General features: G+C 43.5%; 1 protein-coding gene across 9 annotated transcripts in view; it reads right to left on the reverse strand.

Moving 5' to 3' along the window:
- The window catches only part of DOCK10 (dedicator of cytokinesis 10), a 152,103-nt gene that overhangs the window by 111,402 nt on the left and 18,719 nt on the right, over positions 1 to 21,982 (reverse strand). For 3 of the 9 annotated variants that reach the window (XM_080603750.1, XM_080603751.1, XM_080603745.1), the window contains exon 1: positions 16,823 to 17,856. The exons of 4 other annotated variants lie outside the window; for them this stretch is intronic. In XM_080603750.1, the coding sequence (XP_080459876.1) occupies positions 16,823 to 16,987 (165 nt within the window). In that variant the 5' untranslated portion in view covers positions 16,988 to 17,856. Of the gene's footprint in view, positions 1 to 16,822; positions 17,858 to 21,982 lie in introns of those variants that run through there. 2 more of the 9 variants (XM_080603752.1, XM_080603747.1) reach the window with 1 other exon arrangement.

Here is a 21,982-nt window from a genome sequence, read left to right on the forward strand (position 1 = left end):
ACTAGTGCTTAGCAAGCAGTCCTATGAAGATATGAAAAATCAGTCCCTAAAGTACATATCTTCAACCGACATAAAAGATGCTTCTAAACAGGTTAAATATTTGAGTTGCTGAATATTTCACTTGCAAATACTGAATTCACAATACTGTCCTCCTAAATAATATTATCTACCTTCTCCCACCAAGAAAGATCAAAATAAAGCTTCAGTTCATGCAAAGATCAAATTCATAGCAAGCGTCAAGGAATGATTACTTCCCACCTGCTCGATATTTCTGTCTGGGAGGAATGCTGACATGCACAAACATTGTGCAAGTCAAAAACATAGTCTTGACTTATGCCCATGTAAACATAAAGAACTGCACACCCATGGTCATTTGCATGGTCATATCGCAGACACAGAGTTTTTTCTCTATTACAACTACAGCTCTAAAAAAGGCACACATGGAGAATCAAATGAGACAGGACAACCTAATAGAAAGAGTAGGAGAGCTCAATCAGAAAGGAATAAGAGAAATACAGAAGAGCAGGTACTAACCAACAAGAGGCCATGCTTGAGCAGGCTTAGGCACTCTCAAGCATGCATCAAGATTGAAGCCCATCAGAGGGGAAAAGACTTCACCATCCCCACAGTGGCTGAAGAAAAAACAAGGGATGACAGCCAGACCCGGGACCCAGCGCCTGGCAGGGAAACAGAAACAATTCTGCACTGCATGACCGCGATGTGAGCACGCGTCCACAGCAGGCAGCTATCAACTCAGGTACCAGGAAGAAGGCAGAAAACGTGGTACCCTGAAAAGGGTCACAACAGGCTCCCTATCCTGTTTTACTTACTCCAGATAGCCTTCCAGCCTCTTGTTATAACCCTAGGGATGTGGGGTGCAGGAGTTGCAAAACCTGGAGGTCTTGCTAGCACACTCAACTAGTAAGGCCAATAATGAGGAGATTAACACTCTTAAACCCTACAACTGGCAGGCAGTGTCAACAGATAAACTATATTAATACATCCTGATGCCACTTTTCATATATTCATCACCTGGCATTCATTTTCAATCCCCTGGTAAGCCCACCAACGCTGTCAGTCACACCTGGAACAGTGCAGCAGGGCAATGTCACTAGAAGTTATGCATTCGGATGACGAAGCAAGCTGTATCAGATATAACCTGTGATCTCGGTGGTCCAAGCTCTTGCTAGGAAATCGGTTGTAATGAGCGACTCCACATTTTCAGAAGTGACTGCCAAAAATCCACTAACGGGACTGTGAGTGAGGTGCCGATGACTGTACACCACACGTTCATCTCACCCACATCTTCCAGACGTCAAGAATAGCATGTATTCTTTAGTGGCTTGTGAATGCATGTAACCTGAACTTCCTTAAAGCTCCGTATTGGAAAGGCAAAGCATATTACTACAGCAGGATCAGAAACAAGTTTCCTCATTTATTTATTTATTTAGTACTAGCACCTACCAGAGAATGCAGAAAGCTTAGTTATCTCCGTTCCATCTTCTGTCATTAATGACTGAAAAACAAACAAATTCACTCTATCAAGAAGAGACTGTCTTTTGGAATGAGATGTTCAGCATAGATCCATGCTTTGAGCCTCCTTTAAAAAAAGGGGAGGGGGGGGAGGAGAAAAGGAAAGAGGGATATAAAAATCAAAGTAATTCAACCAGAAAAGCAAATTATTATTTTTTTTTTTAAGGGAAAAACCACATATGATGCAACCTTTTTCAAAGTCACTCTGGTACTGAATCAACCGGAAAAGAATTAGGTTTTGTCTTTTTTTTTTTTTTTTTTTTTTGAGAAATCTGACTCCACCTACAATCTAGTAACTTAGGCTAAGACATCAGCCTTCACATATAAACGCACACTGCAAAGTCATTGCAATAGCTGATACTTGCATTCTGCCTACAAATCCAAAAAGCTCTCTCCCTGAGCAGACAAAGGGCTGGAAATCCATCATGGTAAAAACGACATCAGCACACAAGGTGAGCTCTCTGAGGCAGGGTGACAATGACCCTGCATAAATACCCATGAAAACAAGTCTCTTCTATTTGTCAGAGCTCCGCTAACAGACCCTTCCAGAAAACAGTCCCCAACGTCAGCAGCCCCAGCTACATCAGTCCATTTCTTTCCTTCCCAGGCTGACAGCGCAACCATTCCTCTGTGCCTTCACCTTCGCTCCATGCCCTAGCTATTAGTGCACCTCATGCGGAACAAATCTGTGAGAGGCTTCTGTATCTCTGTGTCCCACATGAGGGATACAACACACCCTCTGGTTGAGCTGGTGGTGCCACGAGCCGCTGATGGGCTGGATTGCCAGTCTTTGTGCACTGCCAGGGTCGATGGGATTCATTTGGGGCTGAAAGCATCCCCAGGGGTGTTAGGAGAAAGGCCTTGGGGAGGGCATTTGGGCAGTTTCCAGTGTGGTGTTGCATACAGCACTCAAGGGCCCTTCCAGCTTACGTATTTCATCACCTCCACACAGCCTCGTAAGTACTCACAAGAGCTTGCTGATAACGCCTACACCCCAAAAGCCACCTGCTACCCCATCGCTCATTTTACAACTCTCAAACATCTCACTATTATCTCATTTTGGCAGCAGGCTCAACTGAGCAAGTAGCAGTCCCTACCTCTCCAAAAATCTGGGAACACTGCTAAATACGCACCCCCATTGCTGCTTTTGCCTTGCCATGATAACATTTCTACCATTCAAGAAAACACTCCCAACAGCAGCATCGTTCCAGCAGCTTCCCAAGGTGGAAAAACACCTGCACTCAGCAGAAAACCAGTCTCACAGGTCTCATGCCTGCTGACATTCCTTCTGCGCCCCTTCAGCACTTGGGATGGCAGCTGCTTGGCAAAGCGGGACGAGCCGGGCGTACCGAGCCACGGTGCTGCCAGTCGGCCCCCTTTGCGGGCGTGAGTCCCTCCAGCAGCACCGAGCACAGCAATCTTCTGTTCCAGGCATCTTTGCACAGGTTGAATAGAAACGTGGCTATACGTACTCGCTTTAGCGAACAAAATGCTTCTTTTTACATCAGCAATCAGGCTGGAAGAATAAACTTTCCATTAGCAATGTTGTCCTGCTGATGCGTACAAAAACCAAATATGCAATTACTTTAATTTCTTCTTTAGCTTGATCCACTGGGAAATTTCAAACAAACATTATCCTTTTGTTTTCATCTACTTGGACTGGAATCAGCCCTTGATAACAAAACACATAGTGATGAAGGGCCATAAAAGGCCATTAAATAATTTAATCATCTAAATTTACTATCTTCAGACATGTTGCGGCTGCCCTGTTTTTTGGCTTCCATTGCGTGCTTTTCTGATTGTAATTCTAGTATCTGCTATTCATGTCTATCCTACATTGCAGCAATGATTTTTCATTTTATTTACCAAGAAAAGCTCAGCTTCAGCAACATCTGGTTTACAAAGAGAATCCACATTTCCACCCAATTTTCCAGCTGGAATAGCTGAAGCAAAAGGAGGTCAGGCAGCTCATTTACTCAAGGTCACAAGCAACATCTATAGTGCCATAAAAACATGTGTACATACATATACACACAAAAATAAAATATTCTATGACATTCTCCTTTGGTTTTTTTCTAAGTACTAAAATACTCTTCCCTCCATATGTATGCAAGCTGACAGTACAACCATTATGTTTGATTTTACACACTTATAGCATATATTCAACTTTATAAGCTCCTGTAAACCCTCTTCTACTGCCTGTAGGTATCTTAAGCAACTAAGAAAGCACTTGCTATAACGTTTCATCATTTAGATCCTATTGTCAAAAGGTAAATAATGGCATTTTTGAAGAGAAAAATTTCAAAGTACAGATAAGCAAGATTATTTTATTATTTCAGTGAGAAAAAGGAATGCAACATAAAATCCTGCAAGTCAAAAGTACATTAGCTCACTTTGGTAGTGGGAAAGAGAAAAAGACATCTTGCATCCTTTTGATATTCCTTTTCTCTTACCTGATCTCCTACAACACAAAGTAAAACTGTGAAGTCTTAGAGTGAAGAGTGCCAACACACAATAACGTATTTCTCACTCTGACATAATTGTCTGTACTTCCAGATAACTCTTTCACTTTCCCAGTCTCTGTTTCTAATTTCTAAACTAAAAACTGCTAATCTTCATACATACTCATAACAAATGTGAAATCTTCAGTATTAACAAAATAAGAAGATAAAAATTCTGGGAAAAAACAGACAGGGCAGTGGTTGGGATCCCAGAACAAGCCCTGTGGTTTGTGAAAGCCTGTGTAAAGTAATCAAAACTGAAGATAACCCCAACCTTGGCAAAAGGAAACATAACATACTCCATTAAGTTCTACTCCCTCAATTATCCCAACCTCGCAGCAATAAACACCCAAGGGATGTGCAGGGTCCAGATGTACAGGCATGCTACCACACATCAGCTGGCTCACAGGAAAGGTCCATGCACGTGGCCAGCAGGCTGAAACAAATGCACAGTAATTCATGTGAGCAGGCAATGAAGTTGACATACTTGCAGGTAAGTAAGAGGCAAGACAATGCACAGTAGAGTATTATTTTTGCAGCCTACTCTAAAGAACCTGCTTTGGCAGGGGGGTTGGACCCGATGATCTTTCGAGGTCCCTTCCAACCCCTACAATTCTGTGATTCTGTGATTATTTCAGTAGCAAGCAAAGTATTGAATGTTCACCTAGATGCCACACTAAATTGCAGTTTACATGAGCATGACCATACTGGGTAGGATGAAAATTCGTTTAACTCAGCTTTCTGGACCTGTGAGTCCACAGATGCCTACAAAAAAATACAGAAACCAGTAAGCATAGCAGTTATTTCTCCTGAATACTCCTCCAGTTTCCATTCACGCAGGCTCCCAGCCAAGGTACCATCCTCCATATTTACTAATTCTCAAACACTTTTCTTTCATGGATGTACCCAATCATTCTTTAAATCTATGCAAGCACCAAGGACGTTAAATATTTGGTGGCAAGGAAATCCACAACTCAAATAGTCATTCTGTTGCGCAAATTTTCTTCACTTCCCTCCTCCCACCCCAAAGTTGTCATCCACTAGTTTCAAGTGATGACCCCAATTTCTCTTGTTGAGAGTAGGAACTGCAAGCAAAGGCTACACGTGTGACACCATCCTTGGTTTTTCAGCTTCCATCATATCCCCTCATAGTTATTGTTCAGGCCAGTCCAGGTCCACTCTTTTTCCACACGGTCAGAGTCTACTGATCCTCCTCATCCTTCTCTGTAATTTTACAATTCCAGTACGTGTGTTTTGAATTGTGCTGTGTATTAAAGACCTCCCAGGAAGCTGCTACGGAACTCTGCTATCCAAGAATAGATCAAAAAGCAAACTTTACTTATGATTTCTGAGTGAGCAAGAAAGCAGGACCAGAACTATGTCATTCTTAACACAGTAAAGCTGTTGTAAGCCTACAGGTCCCAGCCTCTGCAAGGCTGGGAGCCGAATCGTAGCCATTCCTCTTCCTTTGCCTTCTCCGAATGGTTTTCTCTAAGAGGATGAATGTAGGCCAGTATTTCTTCCCTTGTGTTTTTCCCCACTCCCACGCCTTGCTCTTTGTGGCCAACAGCAAAGACAAGCCCTTCAACCTTCACTCTTGCCTAACCCACCAGGAACCTAAACTGGTTATGGACAGCCTGACTCTGTAATATGTGAGCTGGAATTTTTGTTTTATTTTTTAACTCTGGAAAGTCCAGAAAACTCTCTCTTCCTGTCTAAATAGCCAGAACATCTTGATTCGTTTCTACTAAGCACCGCTTGAGCTGGACACAAAAGCAGCGGTCGGAAAATCAGAAGCTAAGAGGTTAACTTCTGACCGCCTGCAAATACACAGCACAGCCAGGCAGAAGCAAGTGCCAGAAAAGGATGTGGATGGGAAACAAAGCAGTTTGCTGCAGTTCTTCCTCACTCAGTTCCTTGTTCTGCTTGAAGCACTGCAGACATGGTCTGATTCTAGGAGCAAATCCTTTGTAAAAATATTTCCAAGAAATACGGTCGTCTTTTGAATGCATTTTACAGAAAGCAATGTTCAGCCACCAACTCAGATTCTTTTTGCAGGCTCATGTAACGTAAAATTGCCCTTGATTTTGTTTTAAAAAGGAAAATTGGCAAGCACTTCTTACGTGCAAAAGCTTTTGGCAGCTTAAAAATACTGTGTAAAGAAAATTCTCAGTGGGAACTGGTACAAACTTTTGTGTCAACTCATCTCCCAGACATTTCATGTGGGCAGGTCCGCTTTGGTGTATTCTTCAAGAACAGACTTTTTTATAATGCAAAAATGTCTTAGAGCTCCATTTTATTAACCAGTATTTACAGTTTCTCTTAGATTCAATAAAGGAAGACAAACATATTGGTACCCAGCTTAGGCAGGATTCACTTCTAATTTTTATATGAAATGAAGCACACGCTAAGAAGCATGTCTGTTATTTCCAAACACTTCTTCAGTTCAAACCACGTTCATGAGTTTTCCTTCTACTTCTGAACATCACGCTGAGGCTTTCTGTGCTTGCACAGGTGCCCAAGGAAGTCAGGGGCATACCGCCGGAGGCTTTCTGAACAGCAGCAGGTGATGGCCACGTGAACACTCCGCTCACCAGTCCTTTCTCACCGACAGCTTTGCCTCACTGCCAGCAGAAACAGAGATTACCTGAAAAAAGGGGCAAGCTGCCCCTTTTAGGAGGGCAAGCCACACCATGACCAACAAATTACAACATGTATCTCAAATGCTGGAAAATTTATTCATTAAAAGTCTGCACAGAAACAGGAAATGTTTCCCCCGAGACTGACCAGCATGGAGGTCAGGATGACCCTCCCTGCACCCTCCGCACGTGTGCTGCTCACAGCCATGCAAAGGATGCGCTGTGGGCACACCTGGGAGCTGAGATGGCCAACAAGGGCCTGGGCTTCATTCGCATCAGGTCAGCCAAAAGACAAAAGGAAACCCAGCAGCAAGACCACGAGGCCGAGGAAGCTGGGCACTCCTGGCCACAAACAAGCGTTCAGCTAACCCTACAGATGGCTGCGCCTCCGGAAGGGCTGTGCCTCATCTCCCTGCTTAAAACCGAAGAGCTAATGGTGGTCAATAGCTGGAGGAGCTCAGGCACTGCAAATAACCCAAGCAGTCACGGCCTGGCTGAGCACATCCAGGCCTGAGCGCCAGCTGGCGAGACCGCAGAGGCAGCTGGACGCGGCCTGCACTTCCAGGCAGCTCGAGGGAGATGAGGAAAGGCTCCTCAAGCACGTGGGAGAACGGGGTAAGGACAGACAGAGCTAAGGCACTGGGAAAAAAGAAATGGAGATTGGCTGCGTGAGCACCATTTGTATTCTTCACATTCAAGCCCCAGGTAGCCAAAAGTGAGAAAATATAGGCACGCTTCCAGGCAAAGTTTCTCCTAAGAAATTGTCTGCCTTCGTAATTCCGTTAAGATCAGACCTGCTACACAGCGAGCTGTAGTACCTTTGCACATAATTCACTGATGGAAGAAACCTCTCAGAAGGAGAGTGGCGTGTCTGGTTCCAGGAATTCACACGTCAGTAATTAATCTCCCCACTGTTACGGTTTACGCTCTGAAAGATCTAATTTTAGCATGTAAGTCGCAGCCTGCTGAAAGCATCAAGGTAGCACCGAAATTGCATTGAGATGCCAAAGAAAAGTTGTCGGTGATGATGCCAAGATGTTTAACTCCCAGCATACTAGTTTCATAGCTCATCACTGATTGATCCAGCAAGGCCAAGGCCACACACATTTTCTACTCTCTGATTTCTTAAAAAAAAAAAAAGGGGGGGGGGGGGGAGGGCAGCAGAGTTATACTTCTGATCTGTTTTTCTGTTTTACTGCATTAAGTCAAAAATTTATCCTGCTGGATTTACACATGTGAAACCAAGAACTCAATGTGGCTGTCTCATCTTTAAGCATGTATCAATACTAATAAAAAGAAAATCAGCACAGCAGTTGACAGACGAGAAATAAGGAAAAACAAACACCAAAGGCATGAAGTATTCACTTCAATTGGTTCCATACACTGTATTCAGAGTGATCCCTGAGGCATAAAGAAGTCTGACAAACATTACAATGGCTATTTTTCATTGCAAACCACACACACAGATTCTATTATGTTTTAAGCTAACCACAAATTGGCAATAATTATTAACAGACTGCAATTGTAAAAGTAAGATATTGCACACATTCTTTCTGTTCAGACAGAACATAACATTTTGTTCTGAAGAGGCACCAATTTAACAGGAAGCAAAAAGTACAATTTTTATAATATGCATTTATTTATGCAGGTCCCTATGTCTAAAATAAGAGTCCCAGTGGAGAAGAAATAAGTGACCCTCAGAACAATGAGGGAACCAGTGTGCTGAGCTTCGTTCTGACTGGGGACGTGTCTGCATGTGCACGGTTACCCCACCTCGGAAGAGGAGGTCATGGTCCATGGTCTGAGCCAGCCTAGGCTGGACTGGACATGGAATAGTGCCCAATGATGATGCCAGCCCCTTGACACCCAAAACATCCTCAAGTATTAAATAGTGACGTGTTTTTTGATGCTGAATTCTAACCCTTTCTCTACCATGGCACTCCTCTCTCCACGCAATAATTCAGGTTACAGACTTGGTTATTCAGAGGAAGTGATTCAAAAGCTAGAAGACCAGAAACCGCTCCTGTATTTCGCAGACACTCCACTTTCCTTAGCTCCAGACACTTTGATGACACCGTGCCTGCTTCTGTGTTCCTGAAGCAACAGCGCTGCAGTGAGCAATAATTCAGTTACTTGAGCACCTTGGCAGAGACTTCATTTCTTGTTTCACATACTCACAAAGACAGAGCTGCCAATTAGTGCCAGCTCAAAGGATTAAATACACTGAAATTCTGCTTAGCCTTAGTAATGAAATCCTGTGTTCTGCCTTTATGTACCTTATAACCTTTGGTTAAGGGAAGAGCAAAACCATTCACCTGTGTTTGTGCAGTTACCCTTAAGCTGCAGGAGGTATCGTGACCTGGAAGTCATCTGTATGCACCCACAGTCCGACAGTAGTCACCCAATAGTCAAAAAGGGGCCGTGGCTTTCGTCAAAAGGACGAAATGATACAGGAAATGTAACCTAGAAGTCAGAATCTCTTGAGAGTTCTTAGAAATCAGGTGGCAACTCTCTTGGGATGCAAAGCAGCAGACTAGGTTTTACAGCACATACAGTAATCACACTTGATTTTAAAGCACAGATGTGCTCATAGTACATATTCCTCAGTTTGTCTTTCTGACACAGCTCTGGCCCTGTCAGCAGCCACACAGGCTTTCTGTTTGAAGCGGAACAACTCAGGAGCTGGTATTAGGGAAAGGGAAGAGAAATGACTCCTGTTGTACCAAGCCACGTCACCCCACCTTGCTGGCCACAGGTTGCCAGAGAGGCTACGGAGCAATGGGAACTTTCTACATACATGGAAACCAAACAATTCTGATATATGGAATAATATACGCATATATCTCTATGAAACAGATAAAGGCTGATAGATACATCTCTTGGTCTCTAATGAGCAACGCAACTTTGCATAATGCTTGTGTCTGAATGGGCTGAACTGGAATCCTGGTTTATTTATACTGGGTTTAGACCATCGGCATTAAGCTTACTGGTGTAAAAAAGAAAAATTGTAAGAGTGAGAAATATCAGGAACAGTTCTGCCAAACTCTATTGAGATTTACAATTTCACCAGGACGGATTGCATTTTTCCTGCGGTCAAAGCAGAAGACAACTTCCACTTTGGGAAGGAAGCAGGAATTAGCATCAGTAGGAGGAACCAATACTCACTGCAAAGCAAAAAACAAACCTCTTGGTAACAACAGGGAGAAAGGAAAAAGCGCTGTCGGTTGGAATACCTTCATTTGTCAACATCCAGCGGGGTTGCTCGCCCTCAAAGATCAAATCTTACCCAAGTTTAACAGCAATGTGCCTAATTCATTTCAGATGAGGGGAAAGAGCACTTTCCCCTTGGCTTCTCTCCCCCTATCTCCGAGCCACTTCTCTCCCACCAGCCACGACTGTGCTCCCCTCGCCCACCCCAGGGTCAGCAGCCCCAGACCTGCTGTGGGAGGTGAAACACCGAATGATTTCAACTAAGACACAAGCCTGGAATTACTTGTGCAGCCCAAGGTGCACATAAAAAGAGAATACCTCTGAAAGTAGACCTACACGCTGCCGGTCACAGATACAAAAATGTTTATTTAATATATTCTGCATTTCTGCTGAACACTATACCACATACTGACAGTATGAAACAGAAAACCTCCGCTGCCTTCTGTGTTTCTGAACAAGAAATACATTTCAAAGCACTACCTCGAGTTTCCAGAACTTCAGAGATATTATTGTGGTTATTTTTGATTGCTCATCCTGCGCCTAGTGCTTGGCATTTAAATCTATGTTCACTCTTTATTATTACACAGATTTTTCTCTTTTCCTTACTGCCTATTCCATGATAAATGTATTTAATATTGCAATAAACACAAGAAAGCAAGCAAACTTAAGATTTGTACACAGGGCTGATTGGGTATAATTTCAACCTATTTACATCATGTACCATGTAAGATTTCTACAACCATAGCTCACCCAATTCCAGAATCCCAGGCCTGTCAGATCACTGGGATTCTGTTCCTAACTCTTCCTTTATAAGATGGAAATACTTCAACATCAACAAAAAGGCACGGAGGAAGACCCAAAGAGCAAAACACTCAAGGAAAGCAGAAAGCTGGCATTTGCTTCAGCCCATCAGAACCACAGCCAGGCAGAACGGCAGACAGAGCACTGCAGACAAAGCTGCCAACTGCAGCATCAAGCATGTGGATGCATAGATTTGCTTATAAATGTGCTTAGTAGGCGAAGCAGTATGGCTGCAGATGGCCAAAGCCTGAAGGTGTTTTGTTTGCTTGTTTTTTAAAGTTTCCCTCTTTTCCATTTTGGCCTTAATCAAGTTACTTTAGCTTTCTACAGGTCAATCATCTTCATTCCCAAGAAGCATTTTGAGCACACATCTCAACTGCATAAAACCACAAAGCTTTCATGAAGCACTCCCAGCGACTGCGACCGACAGAGACTTTTCTATGTTCTTTTGAGTTACACTCTACCCTTCCTAGTAAAAAATAAATAAATAAAAAATTCCTCTTCTGTGGAGCATATTTTCACCACCTGCTTTATTGTTTTGAATCCACAGACTTCACAAGCTGTCAAACAAACTCAGTTCACAGATTCATAATAATTTAATTCCACATACTATCATGCTATACACATTACTTCAACATTAATAAGAAGTGAAAGCAATATAAAACACTGTTGCTCAATTCACAGATCTAATCGTATTGAAGTCAGATGGAGAAGATTTGCTCCACTGAAAAAGACTGGTTTTATGCCATCTCTTTTTCAGTCAGACGCATACTTCAACTGTTACTGCAATGATCTTAAATATGAAAACGAATCCCCATTTTGGGCTCATTCTCATCTGTGTTTAAGAAACTATATCTGCTGCTTAAACTGGTAAAAGCCAAAACCAAACCAAATGTCTTGTAGCACAGCAGAGCCCACACTGCTCTGAAGAAGTGAGGTGGGCACCATCCCTTCTGTACCATCCTGCTGATTATAATGCTGAGCCCCACCAATCTCCACCGGTGCAGATCCTCTGAAGGGAAAAGTTCATTGCTAGGGACTTTCCAGCAGGCCTATAGAGCATCAGACACAAGAAAGAAGTCTCAAAGACCACAGCAGCAGTTGCAAAAATGGCTTTTTGAAGTAGAATTGCATTTTGTGCATCACTTTATATTTTTCCTCTCTTTGCATTTGAACATTATTCATTTATTCAAATACAGACCTGTGTCTGTTCCTATTGAGGTCAAGTGCCAATGTGGATGTTGATTAAAGACAAATATATATTTTAAATAACAATAAACTTATTTTACATTGAAGCTTCTCACTTGAGCTGAGAGATGTGAATGAGTATTTCTTTTGAACTTTCCAGCCCTGGATAATCTGTCTTTTCACAGACACTCCCCTCCTCTAAGACATGGCTCCTCTTTACAGAGTTAAACCTAACACTGCCCTCCACATCCACTGCCAGCCCACCCCATTTGGAGACACTCTGCAACATGCCCCTACCCATAAAACCAGTAAGTCATGAGTGGGAGGTCTCAAAATGATTCCTAGAAACGCCATCTACTGATGGTACTGAGTGTGCGTGTGGTGCAAATTTCAGTTAGGTAAATGCATGCAGAGGAGAAACAAAGTATGGAACTATTTAAACCAGAAAGGAAGTTAATGCACATTGAGCAACAAAGCTTAAGGAACAAGTCTGGAGGTATATTTAAGTATTAGATGAGAGGTTTGTCAGGAAAATATCTTAAAGCCATACTTTTATCTTTCCTACTGCTAGACCACAAGACTAAGCTTCCATTTACAAAGTGACACAAGAAGCAGCTCTGATAGTGCCCCAGCTCTGCCTGTACACGAGAGCAGAGAAGCTAACCTGTGTCTGTGTAACAGGGAAGGTTCTTATACTTCCTGCGTAACTGGAACGAAGAGAGAAAACCTCTGCAAGTTGTCTCTTTTCAGAGATGACAAATTAAATAGAGAGGGTAGTAGCATCACCTCGCTGTTGCTGAGCTCAAGGTAACGTCACTTTGAGTTATGACATTTTGTTCAAAACGTGAAACATTTTACCATGTGTTCCTGTAGCTGGGTACCAAGGGAGGGGGAAAATCATACCCTCAAGTATCATGCTTTGCTCTTATCTTCCACATGAATCTCAGCTGCCAAAGTTCATAATAAATCATGTGAAAAGAAAACAATCAGTGACCTAGTAGATAAAGCTCAACTTCTGTTCCAGTCACCAGCTCCAAATGCAAAGTGTCATCTAAGTGTTAGCACTCCCTCTCCAAACAGTTCTGCATAACCCCAAGAACTAAATTTTATTTCTTCAGGTATCTTCCCCTTCCTCCCCCCCCCCCCCCCCCCCAAAAAAAAAAAAAAAAAAAAAAAAAACAGCATGTAGTCATTTGCATATACTCTGCACAGGTTTTTAATATCTCAAACCTAACTACCTCATGGACTTTTTATTTTTGATAAATAACAAATAACAAGATGGTCTATTCGCTGCAAATATTCAACTTCTACATCTAGCTAATGGCTGCTGAATACTTATATTGCTTGTTTCTGATAGCTCCCAGGATTCTGTCCAGAAGATGACACATTGACAGATGTTTTCCAGTTCTGTCTTTTTTACGTCTCTCCACTGTTCTGTGGATCCAGTCAGAGTACTAATCTGCCTTACCCAAGGATAAATACCAGTTTTCTAAACCAGCAAACTGGAAAAGAAAAAAAAAATAATCAGTGAACAAAGACATCAGTCTTCGTTTTCAGTAAGGATGCTGGACATGCCTGCTGCAACACCTACAGTTTTCATACAGTGCTTATGAGGCGGTTGATAAGCGATAGCTGCAAGCTGTACTGGGACCTTCTCCCTTTTCCAGCCCCCAGCTCCTTGGAGGGCTGCCTTGCTGGGCCTGACTCTGCAGGGAGGTGTGTTTTGGGGGGCTTACCGCTCCTCCCAGCTGCGGGAGTGGCAGAGCCACAGGCGAGCACAGCACGCTCAGAAGTGAAGGGCACAAACAGCCTTAATTCATATGGCACGGGATAAGCAACTAGAAGTGTAAAAAAGGATGTTGCTTTTTTTTTTTTTTTAAACCATACCTACAGGCCAGATATTTTCATGTCAGAACTGCAAACTGACTTCCTCTAACGCCTTTTTTTTTTTTTTCCATTTGTAATGTTTGCAAACATGAACATTAAAGGCACAATTCCTAGGACAACCTACACAGATGTTCCATTTCAGAGTTAATAAAGGAAGATGGGGCACGTCTGTAGTGCCATACACTTACTGCAAGTATTTTAGTATAGGCAGCCTCAGGATTGCTTTCCACGTCAAGGCAACATTTAAATTTTACTTTTCTCTCCCAGGGCAAACAAACTCGTGAGAACATGCAGCAGAGCTGGGGACTTAAAAAATCCATTCATAAAGGAGGCCCAGTTTATCTTCCAGGGTCGACACTAAATCCTAACAGTCCCAGTAGGAAGCACGCCCCCGGGGGCACTGCAGCTCCAAGGAGGCAGACAGACCAAGCGCCAGCTCGGCAGCTGACGGGAGCCCACCCGCAGCAGGCCCCAGCAGTGGAGCCCGGCACATCAGGATGCTTCAGGTCTTCTGCGCCCTGGGACTTCTTGGCCTCTCTTCTTTGGGCACCCCAATCACCCCCTGCCCTCAGACCTGTGGGCTCAGTGGTCTAGTTGGGATCAGCTTAGCTCCTGGCATCTGCACAACGTGAATAATGATGTTTTGACCTAAACACTCTTCTACTTGTCTACATAACTGTCTCCACTGTATTATCCAGACATAAACTTCAATGATCTACAACAGACCAAGGGAAAAAAAAATGGTTAGGACTGTAACACGTGCTTTATTAAGATGCAGTAGCCTTCAGTCCTCTTTATCATGCTGCTTATTCAAGTAACACGCGAATTTTAGTGGAACTAGGACCATCGATTCCTGTCACGAAAGTGCTCTGAAGCAGCGCTTCCTTCTGAACTCACCAGTTCTCCCCATCACTGGTATGCCTCCCTGCAAAGCTCAATGAGGATTTATTTTAGATAGTTATGCAATTAACTGCTTCTAGCCTGTCTATAAACAAAAATCATAGTGGTAACACCCATCCAGAACTGCAAGGAAAGATGCAAGAGGGACGACCATTTTTCCAAGCTGCCCAGCAGCTTCCCCCTGCAGCACCTGCCGTGCCGAAGCCAGCCCTGTGGCAGGGCCGGGCTGCTCTCCCTCCGCTTCTCCAAGGAGCTGGGGCAGACAGGGATCCCACGGATCTCCTGGGAAAGGGCAGCTCTGACAGGATAAGCGCCAGTGCATTAACTGCTGCTGTCCTGTTCCTTCGTGGAGTTACTACCACAGGCAGAGGTGCTTGAGACCAAAGCTCACTCCCCGCAGCAGGTGACAGACGGACGCCTGGCTGTGCTCAGCGCCTCTGGGCATCCCCCTCTGGGCATCTCTGCAGGGCTGCCGAAAGCTTCCACAGCTCCTGGTAAAGCCTCACTTCTCAGAGCCCCACTCGCAGGATTTGCCAGCAGAGAACCACAACCCAGGCTACCACTAGCTCGTGTTTGGGTACGGGGAGCGCGGTGCGCTGTTTGCTGCCACTTTGCCCAAGCCCACCCTTTTGTAGCGAGGGATGAGGCAAGTTGCACAGATGATTCATATTCTGACATGCTGCAATTTCTTCCAGATCTTTCTCAAGTCATTTCGCTTGAAACTACTACTGGGAGGGAGACAACTGTTTGTTTAAATGCTGTTGAAGTAGTTTATTTAACCATTAGACGTGGAAAAAAAGTTTGTTTTACATATACTGGATTTTAAAGCAAAAGATGCTTAAACATCAGCTTTGCAATGATGAAATCCACGCTCTCCGTCCTTGTGACCAGTAGCTACAACCCCTGCACTGGATAATACCCTCAGCTGATAATTAAAGCACAGCTTGGATTGGATCCTAGCTACTATAGTTGCCATGACTGCAACACACGCCTCTGTGGGCAGTAATGCTCTATTCAAACCGCTGCCAGACCTCATGACAGCTACTAAATTCTCCAATGTTACCATCACCCACTTATGTTTAAGTTACTGCTCTGTATTACAGCCAGGTGTCAGGGGATGTGCTTTGGACCTGATCATAGCATCCTTCATAGAGAGGAGAAAGAAACAACAAAAATATTTTCCATCACTCAAACGCTATACCTGATCACTCTGACAAACTGGCAAAAATACTATCTGCAGTGTCTTGGTAATACATATATATATATGTGTGTGTGTGTGTGTGTGTATATATATATATATTTTTTTTTTTTTTTACCAAGTAAGAGCCACACAGTATTAAATCGCTGCCATCTCAGACCTGAGCTGCTTCAAGATGGTTCAAGACGGTGAAGTTCGTTCTGCATGGATCAGCAAGGAAGAGCAATAACTAGGTGGTCAGCACATTCTCCATGCTGAAGCAATGATTTGTAATGAAAACAACCTCGTCACTTATTCCTCATAAAGCTATACTGCTTATTATATTCCAAGCACAAAATAAAAATAAATCAGTTTTAATTCAGAGAGAAAATGACTCTCAGAGACAGAGGCTTTCGAGTCCCCCCTCTGTTACAGAACTGAGGAAACTCACTAAGCCGGGAAGTGGTGAGCTGCAAACATCTTGCTGCTGCAAACAGTTTGCAGCAAAGACATATGGGAGCTGATCTGCAAACAACTCGATATAAATTCCAGCTGCATCCTGGGTGAAAGTAAAGGGGTTTTGTCTATCTTTCAGGTTTGTTTTTGTTTTTATGATGAACAGACTTAGTAAACATTTTGTAAGCTGTCTGCTGTTTGGAATTCCAAGTCTGAAGTAAAACACGACTGCACTACAGGCTCCAAAGCTGCTCGTCTCACAGATAGTAACAAAACCCATCAGTAAATTAAACAAACAGAACAGTTACTTGAGCCTACGAGTAGCTCGCAGCTTTAGCAAGAGATTAAAGTAACATTTCAGCCGTGTTTTCTCAAACACAGAGACAGCAAATCCACCAGGAGAATAATCTATAGTTGCAAATAGCCTGTCAAACGCTCTCCCTCCGATTACATAGTCAAAGAAAATAAATGGCATAGCATCTGTAATAATAATTCTGACAACTCTCTCTGCTGATTAAAGTATACTGTACCATTATGATGAGAGTCCTGGGTCTGCTCATTTCATCATCGCTATCCAGTGGCAGGATTTCATGTGACAACTCCTCTCGTCGCCGTCGTCTACAAATATGTGGACAGTTCCTCTGTACCACAGAACGAAAGGCTTGAAGCAGAACAATGCTGGCAGCACAACCCATATCTGCATCCTGAAGCCTACAAAATAACTTCTATGTTTATGCTATGTTTGAAAAACAGTGGCTCCTTGTCCCTGAAAACAGCCTACAGTGCAGCTGCAGCCAGCTCACTCTCCAATCGCTTCCTTGAGCTCTGATCATCTGATCACAACCGAATAGCTTGGATGCAGATAGAGGAAAGATTTGATCCACTGAAACTGAAGCACACGCAGTATTATGATCCTTTGCTCTCTCCCCCTCTCCCTCTGCTTCTGAATTCACACGAGAAAGTGTGCTCCCTCTCTTGTACAATAAGCCTCCTCCTCTGATTCCAGCTTCACGGAACTGAAAAGTATGAAAATTCCGAGTCCAAGCAGACCAGCTGCTCCTTACACACACAACCATCAACAACTGGCAGGATCAGTTTACATACCTTTTAAAAAAGTCATGTGCAGCAAAATAACAGCAAACATCTGGAAAGTTATTAGTTCTCATTAGCAGCATTGCTGTTTTTAAAATACTTCGCTTAGGGGTTTTTTGATGCTAAAAAATGTTAAAAAATGTTAAAGCTCACTGAGGGATTTGGGTTGTAATCTTTTCACTTCTTGCAATTTTCTGAAGCACAGCAAGCTCATTTGAGTTTTAAATGTAGCTAGTGGAAAAAAAAAAATCTGGACTGCTTCATCCAGCTCATGTTAAAATAGCCGTGGCTCTATGAGAACCAGCAGTGTTCAGTTCTGAAATGCCTTTCAATAGCGCAGTTGTTGCGTGTTCCCACACATGCATTTGTTCTGCAGAGTAAGACATTTTTACGTCTACACAGGAGGCTTGTGTTGAGAGGGGTCTCTGCTAACAGGGTCTCACACTGAACGAGACACTGGTGACTTTCCAAGAACGGTAAGGGGAAAGCATTTTAGTGTTTTACCCATCAGGATGCAGGCAGCTGCAGGCAGGCAGTGGGAACAAGTAGCCGCTCCGGCTCCTGCTGGACAAGCCATGCAAGCAGCACTCAGAGGTGCTCGGAAATCACACGGCTGACCTGGAAACCCAGCACGGGCTAATGGTGCATAGCGTAAGGTAAGAGCACTCGAGAGGAAGTTAACACTAAAAATATATACAGAAAATGGGTTTCTTCTACACATCGGGAAGACTAAATTTCCAATACAGCTTCCAGAGAAGCTGCTTTTAAGCTAATATGTATAACTTTATTATATGTGCATCCAAAAACATATTTACCTTTCATCAGAAGGCTTTGATTCCTAACGAAAGCCACGAGAGCTTTGTCATCAATTTCCTTGCAACCTTATAATGCAAGTTAATGTAATCTCTGTAAATAACACTCCTCCTTACAACCTCAGGCAGGAACTGCACTGAAAGCATTCCATGGAAATGTTTTCTTCTGGGTTTGATTAGAGTTTAATTGCTTAGCACTCTGGCAAAGGACACAATTTTAATTAAAGCATTCGCCAGGAAAACTAAATACGTCCTTTAAAAGCAGTAAGCCCATTGCTGTTATTTCTTGCCCTGCTTTACAGCAGCTTGCTTTGAGTGCATTCAGAAAGGGCGAGGAGCAGCAGTAGGCATGGCACAACCCCACGCACAGCTCTGCCAATGCACCTACTGGCTCGGCCACCCGCACGGCTCTGACTTCACGTGCTGAAACGCTGTGTGCGCCCATCGGCGGCCTGCCCTACAGAGGAGGCCGCATATCACGCTTATTAGTTTGACTTTTCTAATGCGATTACAAGAGCACAGTGGCACAGCTGTGTGATTTCTGCACCGAATCCGCAATCCTGCCTGCTGCTGCTATTGTTTATATTTTCATCAGTCCCCTGCCTGCTCCAGAACTGAGGCTGATACCTTGGCCACACAGAAGATGCACTTGGCAGCTGGCAGAGCTGAATTCCTACTCTAATTCCAGCAACATCAATATGGGCTTGGGTGACTTCCTGCATAATGTCTGTTGCTGGCTGTTATGGCAACTGTTCTGCTACCTTGGGGCTGCTAGCACATCTTGTGTGTGCCTGCACGACATCTTCTGCTCACCAGGGTTCAGCTGGCAGGGATTTTTATGAATTTTGGTTTCCAGCACTCACACACACACACACGCACACGGAATAGCACCCTAGGGCTTGACCCAAAGCTTTGCTTCACTCCCAGTGAAGAATCTCATTCATTTCAGTGGTCTTTGGATCAAACTGTTCCCTGCCAGCAGTCCAAGTGACTTCATTACAATTATTTGGGGATTAAGATATTATTAGATACAAGTAGGAATGACATAATCTTGGCATAGCATCTCTTACCAAAGAAAAATGAGACTTAATCCAAAACCAAGTAAACTACGCAAGCCAAAAGCAGCTAAAACTGGCCTTTCAGGCCATGAGCAAAATTCAAGAACTGCAAAAACTTAGCTAATGCACACAGGGAATCAAAAAAAAGAAAAAAACACCAATCTGTTAAGAAACAAAGAACCTAAAAACCAAACATTTCTGTTTTAAGGAAATCTCACAAAGCATGGAAGGGAAATTTCCCAGCCCAATAAAAATGCCTGGACATCCCATGCAACACACACACCATCAAATTTTATTTTTGTAAATGGAGGTGTATGCTCATCAGCATACGTCATGCTCATGCAGCAACTATTAACAGCATTAGTTACTCTTACAGTGAAACATCAAGCACCGTTTTGTGTTAATTAGGACTTTAATCCAGAAGCTGAATTCACTGAAACCCTTTGGGAAGCAAAATCCTCCTTTGTGCAAGCAGGGCCTTAATTCCCCGTTTCAAAGACTTTGGCAACAAGGCTGGGCTCAGGAATATCCCCATTCAAATCCACCCGCTGCCATTCGCACTCCATTCTTCACCACCAGTCATTTCAGCTGTGCTCAAGTAGCCGTGTAACACCAGCATGACAGTTTACAGAACAGGCTGGGAAGCAGACCACTAGAGGAATCCTGATTTAAAAAAGAAATAACTGAAACACGGAGAGGCAAGAGAGTTATTTTAAACCAGATGATTTCAGTGACCCAGTCCTTGGCAGCTCCAAGGGCTGGGTCTGTGCAGCAGCAAAGCTGTGCAACAGCAGAAGTGGGTCACACTTGCCATGTCTTGTAAAGTCTGTGGTAAGAAAGCAGAGGTCAAGGGCATCTGGATTCTTGAGCTAGTAGCTATCCATCATCCAGGCTCAGCTTCCACATGAAAGAGATGCCAGCTCTACAAACGGGCAGCCAAGGGCTGAAGAGGTAAACTGACTCTGACAGGAGGTCTGCAGCAAAGTGTAAACTCTTCGTCTTCCAAGCACTGGCTTAAGTCTCTTCTGAAAATATTCCTGCACTTCTGTTTCTGCAGACTGCAACACTTTCTAAAGATACTACCAAATAGTTTCATGCGCTCCTCTTTCAAAACCCTTTAGCACATAATTTTAAAAGTTTGTTTCCTTCCCACAAGCCTTCTTTATTTCATTAATTTTTCTCTTTGTGTACTTTGAACACGTCATCAAATTTAAGGCCATTTTAAAGCATGAATTATTCTCCTGGGAAGAAGTATTTAATTTTTTCAAAGTCTACCTTACATGAGTTACTATTGCATCTACCACCTCCTGGTACAGATTGCAAATGGCTCCCAACAACACACAGGCAATGTGGTGACAGCTGTCACAACTCCACGCAGAGACCCCCAGTTAGAGCAGAACTGCTGGAAAGGTCCAGCAGTAGCAGGCAAACATTTCAAGCACGTTACAACAGCAAAATTACATTCTCTATCTTGATGCATACAAAGATCAACGAAATTTTGGTGAGCTACTGTCATCTCTCAGCATGATATAATTTATCACTCACATCACCCTCCCAAAACAAAAGGAGCTGACAGACATTATCTTCCTAGCAAAGGGAATTTTCTTCAGACACATCAAAGGTCCATGTCTCCAGAATTTGTTTTCTTAAAGGCATTGCAAGGAAAACATAGCGAAAATACGCACGCAAGTTTGAAAGTCCCTCTTCATGCTTGGATACTTCAGAACAACCAGTGGAATCCTGACCAGCTCATGAGCAATCAGCATCAGGACTTGGGTCAGATATACGAAATACTCCAAGAGGCTGTCTTTACAGCAGTCTGCTTGATGAAATAAACTAGTTGTTAACACATCTCTCCTTTCATGCTTCATGCCTGAGGAATGATAGGAACTGAAGCCTTTCAGTGAGCTTCATCTAACAACTGGGTCCCTAAAGCAAGCAGCGGGACATGGTGGATACCATGCTGCCAAATAACCTTGCGGCAGTGTTGCCAACACCTTTGTCCCTGTCCCCTGTCAGGTTGCATGTGGAAGATGGGGGACTATGTGGATCCCTCCTCAAGAGCTGCCCTATCCTCTCCTCCAGCATGGTTATGTCCCAAAGTTTTCATATCCGGACGAGCAGAGAGGCAGTGCAGTGCTAGGCTGAACTACTGCTACCATACGTTTTGAGGGGAAAAAAAAAAGCTTTGAAGTGCATAAGGGGATCACTCATTTATTTCAGAGAAAGCGTATGCACTCATGGTTGCTGAAAGCTATGACTAGCCTCAGAGCCTTCTAACACACCTTCCAGCTGAGGGCTTACAGTCATTTAAAAACATTCATGCATTGTATTTCAAGATGTTGCTTCAAAGCAGTTAAACACCAGAAACAATGCGGTCCCATACATGGCAGAGCAGGCCCAAGGGTCTTGCCAAAGGTGACTCGGAGTTAGAAGGACACGAAAGGCTTTTACATTTCTTTATTTTCCACCAGCTACTCCTTAGTGAGCTGGGAAAGAAGCATTTACTTCACTAACTGCTCAGCACAGTTTCCGAATGACAGAAGACTTCGGCATGTATTTCCTTCTGGAGGTATCCTTGACTGACGCAAACAATTCTTAATTAACAGCACTAAGTACAGTCAGCACAAACTCCCCATTTAGCAGTATGTGGTTGTGACTACACGAGAGGCTTAACTCATTCAGCCACCTCGTTTCTCAGGGTCTTGCCCCACAGCATTGCAGGACG

The sequence above is a fragment of the Anser brachyrhynchus genome (genome assembly GCF_964034855.1).
Source record: "Anser brachyrhynchus genome assembly, chromosome: 9".
NCBI lineage: Eukaryota > Metazoa > Chordata > Aves > Anseriformes > Anatidae > Anser > Anser brachyrhynchus.